This window comes from Rhagoletis pomonella, unplaced genomic scaffold (genome assembly GCF_013731165.1).
Source record: "Rhagoletis pomonella isolate Grant_MI unplaced genomic scaffold, Rhpom_1.0 Rhpom_scaffold_00007, whole genome shotgun sequence".
In the NCBI taxonomy this organism is placed as follows: domain Eukaryota; kingdom Metazoa; phylum Arthropoda; class Insecta; order Diptera; family Tephritidae; genus Rhagoletis; species Rhagoletis pomonella.
Window position 1 is genome coordinate 68,394,589 of NW_023458561.1, and position 5,369 is coordinate 68,399,957.

At 43.3% G+C, this 5,369-nt stretch overlaps 1 protein-coding gene across 1 annotated transcript; it reads right to left on the reverse strand.

The window, feature by feature from the left end:
* Nucleotides 1–1,392: 1,392 nt before the first annotated feature.
* Nucleotides 1,393–4,671, reverse strand: LOC118743413 (extracellular serine/threonine protein kinase four-jointed). Its single transcript, XM_036476064.1, has one exon. The coding sequence runs from the start codon at nucleotides 3,543–3,545 to the stop codon at nucleotides 1,443–1,445; it is 2,103 nt and encodes a 700-aa protein (XP_036331957.1). The 5' UTR covers nucleotides 3,546–4,671; the 3' UTR covers nucleotides 1,393–1,442.
* Nucleotides 4,672–5,369: the final 698 nt, after the last annotated feature.

Here is a 5,369-nt window from a genome sequence, read left to right on the forward strand (position 1 = left end):
AAATACTAATGCATGAAAATCCTAACCTCAAAAAAATCACCCGTTATCTGGAACCCGAGCTTAATATACGACGAACACGGAACGTGACAATTCTGTAAGGGAATGCGAGCCGCCACAGAGATATTGGCCATATGGACCCGAATTTGGGTTTCGGTTTTGTAAAATCAATTTTCTTGATCGGGCATATCGCAAGCCCAAAAATGCGCTTCGAATTTCTAACGAGCGCCAAAGATCGGGACGTTTTAAGGCACATCTGGAGATAGGTCTGGTAAAATCTTCTTTCAATGTACGTCTTTGTATGTAGAACTCCGCGGCTTTAGAGCGACCGGGATTTGTCTCATGCCTGAAACATGAGTAGAATACGATGCATTAACAATTTTTGACAAAATTGAAACTCGACAAGCGAACAATGTATTCTAAAAGATTTGTGATACTAGTTTTGGCACATCCATACCCGCATAAAAAGCATAAAATATCGGGCACCTGATATTCATATAAAATGAAGATATATTATAGTCTATAAATTTCCACAGAATTTGAAGCCTTTGAATATAAGATAATAGAAAGTAAAACAAACTCTACTGTTTTTTTACCGATAGAGTTCTCGGCCATTGATGCCAGTTTGCACGATTGATTGACATAAACTTTGTGGACTTTTGAAAGAAACTTTACTATTAAGACCCTGTAAGTAGAATTGTTAAATGATTTGCACAACCAGCGTTTCAGAGCACGCTGCGTAAAGCTTGTCTTATAACAAAAAATATAGTTTAGAATGTGATCATAACATTTTTTTTATAAAAAAGCGTTGGTTATGAAAGATAGAAAGCTTGAATAATGCCCATATTTTCTTTAATTTTATCTCCTTCATGCTCAGGATTTTTCAGTACTCTTGGAACTTATTACTTTGTGAGGTTTTCTTTCGATTAGTGAAATGTATTTCAGAATTTCAAAATTAAATTGAGATAGTGAAGTAACATATAATGAAATCAGAATCACATGACTCTCGTATACCATAGGTATATCTTAGTTGCTCCTTTACATACCTAACACACACGTATGTAGGTATGTGTGTTTTTGGGGCTAAGTTACATATTTTTGTGTGTACAGAACATCCTCAGCCAAAACAAATGTTAAGCATTTATCAGTGGGAATGACATATTTACTTAAGTCTTTTTGTCTCGACTACCTATGCACTACGTGTTAAATTACCATTACTTTACTCACAGAAACTTAAAATTATGACTTTACAATGACTTTTCGGGAGCGCCTCGATTACTTTTGGATTCTATAATATATACATAACTACCCACAATAATTCCTATTTACATGATTGAACTCGCACCTACTTTACAGTCAATTTTTACATAAAGCACCTCAACCATAATATATATATTTTTTAACTTTTCTAACTTTCAACATTCCCTTTCGCTTACTATCAATCATTATCTATCATCCATCAGCTGCTTACATTTTTCCACCTGCTCCAGCACTCGATCAATGCGATCGCTGAGTATCTTAATTGATTTATCCGGCAAAGCTGGCAGCACATCCCGCACTTCCTCGCTCGCCGTCTGCTCGAACAATTCCCGTAGCTTGCGTCCCGCACCGGCCGCACGCAGTTGCTGCATTGCCTGTATGGTGGGCTCACGGAATACGCACAAATTGTTCAGCAGCAGACCATGGTAGGCCTCGTATTTCTTGAGCAGTCTATAGCCGTGCAGCAAACCGGATTCGTTGTCGAGAAAGATAAGTAGTTGTGAATTAGATTGGCGTGCCAAATTATGCGCAGGCGCGGCCATAATTTCCGCATTCCACTGATAGTTGTAGAGATTGTTAACAACGCGATCGAGGTTCGCTATCAAATAGTCGAAGACAATCAAATCCGACCATTGAGCGAGCTCAACCAGCCGCTCCAGAGCGAGTGAGGTTGGCGTGACTAATATATCCAGGGACGAATCAGAGAAGGCAGACATCGGTGGGCTCGGCGCTTGAACGCTATTGACAGAACCATACGAGTCGCGTCCACTGGCTACCAAACTTTCAGCCACCAAAGGCTGTGGCGCTGTGGCCGCTTTGACAGATGTCAAAGCCCGAGTAATATTCCATACATCGTGTTTGTTCAAATGTCGATCGAGCGGTTGGAATGGCTGAGGTATGCCGGCGGGCTCGAGATTGGGCAGCCAACGCGTCAGCACCACCGGACGCTGCTGTTGCCACTGCGCTTCTGTTATGTCGTGCACCACGTTGGACCACTTCTCCGTCTCACCATTCACAGTTACCACGGCACTAGGCGCGAGGTTGCTCATATTCAGCAAGCGTCCCAGATAGAATGAGAAGATTTCGCCTTGGATTTGGTCGGTGTTTTGGCGGTATCGCGCACAAGCGCGTGTGCCGTCGCTGAAGACCATCATGCGGTTTTGCATGCGTCCGCAGCCTGGTTCGAGGCGTTGCACCACAGCTGGCGATGTCACATAAGCATTCCAATCACGCGTGTCTTGTGCGCTGAAGCCTTTTGGTAGGGCGCGTTCTACCTGCTCGCCCCAGAAGATGTTTGAGTTAATGATGCCCAGCAAGCGGCGCTCAAGCGGATGTTTCTTCTTCTGCACAGTGGGCCGTTGGAGTGTTTGCTTCGTTAACACAACAGCGGGGGCAGAGTCGAAAGCCGTGCTTGGTTTCGAAGCATATTGGCCTAATGGTTGTCCCAGAGGCTTATCTATGATGTTATGCACCGTAAAAGAAGACCGTCTTTGCGCACTTAAATGTACGTTGTCACTTAATATTTCTTCAGCGTTGACTCTCGCATGTCTGTCACTGATGAAGGCCACCGAAAACGGGCTGAGCGGACCAACACTGAGATCGCCAATCGTAGCTGTCGGTGTATGATTGCGCTGTGGCTTGTCGCGAGGCAGTGGTTTCCAATACAAATCAGCGGCTATGCTCGGCGCAAGTTTGTTATCTAAACTTTTTGAGCTATCTGGAGACGTATGCTCTATCAGCGGCCCCGCTCTTTGCGCACTTGACATATTTAAAAATACATGACGAAGATCAAGCATTGGCACGAAGACGCCAAGCAGCAGGCCGAAGATGAAAGCGACCATAATACAGAGCAGGCAAGTCTGTCGCTGAAACCAGCGCCGTCGACTAAGCGGCAATAGCGTGAAGGACGCCGATGATTCACTGCTGGGATAGCGATACGGCGGCGGCATGACGCTCAGACTGTGCTGCAGTGAGCCAGCGGCTGCGTTATCGGCGCCGTGCGTAATATAGGCGGCGCTGTTAATTATAAGCTCTGGAGGTTGGACTTTGGCGTACGACGTGTCCAAATGTTTTTCGTTATCTCCGATGGATGGTTGACAAGTTCGATTAGTCGAATTATTGTTGGCTTGTGTTGCGTTTTGGAATTCGTCATGCATGGTTTTGTATTGATTTTGCGAATGGTCGGAAGCTTTAAGCTTAAATTTGGCGGTGAAAGCTCGAATGATGTTGGAATGAAAGCTCGAACTCTCAGTGTTGTTAGTGCTTGCTTTGCTCGGGCAGCTTGTCATGCTGGCACCATTTTCCAGTTTTGCTTTGGTTCACTAAGTGTTTTCTAAATGAATAGACGTTTTAAGTTGCGAAATAGCCCTTTCACTCGAAGAGACTTTTATTGTTCTTCCTTGGTAGGATTTCACTGTGTCTGTAATTGAAAAACTTTTATGACACACAAAGTTTATTTAGCTATGCGCGCAACAAAAGCTTGTCTTGCATATTTGATCGATACATATATGGTATGGTACTGCAGATTTACGACACAGTTTTTATATTAAATTTTTTTTCTATTTTTCATTGTACATTGCCATTTGCACTTATGAAGATTTTTATTATTCAATTCAATCAGCATTAAGTTAGAATGAGTTGTCAAACACCAGATATTTTTAATGGATGCTTGTATGTGCACATTCGATATTTTCAATTAAGCTGTAAGCACTTGGATTTGCATTAATTTTTTGCCTTGAGTATGGTTTATAAAATGTTCACAAATGCCTTTTTATTATGTTGAAGGTCGCCGGAGTATTCACCATTTTATTTTCTATTTCTCACGACTTTTCAAGTTATTCAGCAGTGTATATTTTGGATAGTAGATTTTTCACTATTTCCAGCGTAGCCGTCGGTACGATTATCAGACGTTGCTGCTCAAAGGTTTTAAGGGCACATAAAACACATTAGTCTTTGTTCCTTACATTGGATGGCATGTAATTTTTCTATCTGCGACAGTTTGCAAGCGACGTATGATCCATAAAATTGCATAAAAATGTGTCATAGACGTACGTGCATATTTGTGTTTGTATGTTCAAACATTCACCGATCCGTGGCAAACCGTGTGGCCGATACCGACATTCGACTTTGAAGCTGGGAAGTAACAGCAAATTACACGACTGCGTTTCACCAAGTACTACACACACAAGTTACTTCAGTAAGCATCGCTTGCCGTGCGCTAGTTCTCTAGTTCTAGTTCTGCACAATTTTTAAATACAAAAAAAAAATCGTAAGCACAGCTTGCAATTTCATAACATTCGCACCCATTTTTTAGTTCACTCAAATTGAAAACCATATCAGAAGTTTCCCATTAATTCTACCAACACATTGTTTTTTTCAATTAGCACCGTGTAAAAGTTCTCCGCTTTTCGTACCGCACGCAACGAAATCCAACTGCAGACTGACTTAGAATTGCTCGCTGCACAACATTAAAGCAGCACTGGGCGCCAGCCACCGTCACCAACACTCTTCACTCATAGCCAGACAGCCAGCCGGCCAGCCAACAGGCGCTCGCTCACAGCCCTCGCTCGCCGATCCGCACCACCATTCACGCGCATTCATTCATTGACTCACAAACACCAGCACGGACCACCACCTGAGTATCGAATGCACCGAAGCAGGCAGAGGAAGGCAAAAGAAGGTAGGACATTTTGCACCAACAATCAGTCGGACCGGGCCACACTGCCTGGCTGGCTGGCTGGCTGTCTGGTTGGGGACAGTTTCAAATATTTGCTGTTTGTTGGAATGTGTGTGCGCTTGTTTTTTTTTCGTGCGGGGCATGCAACGTGCGCCACTGTGTTTACTAACAAACACACATGCGCGCGTCAATCGACCGGCGGAGAGATTACCTGTACTACGCGTGTATTGGTGAGTTGAGATTTCCGATCTCCGGCTACGATTGCAGTCGTCGTCGTCGTCGTCGTCGTCGTCGTCGTGGTCGTTGCTACAATTAAGAATGTGTGAAAAAGAGCATAAACGTCCGTAAATATTAACTAATTGCTCTTGTTTTGCCCCCACTTTAGTTGATGTGTAAGTTCATCGGTTGTTATACAACAATATATTTTTATGAGTTG

Excerpts from the sequence above, each read along its gene's own strand:
- LOC118743413 (XM_036476064.1), bottom strand. The coding sequence starts at position 3,545 with ATGACAAGCTGCCCGAGCAAAGCAAGCACTAACAACACTGAGAGTTCG.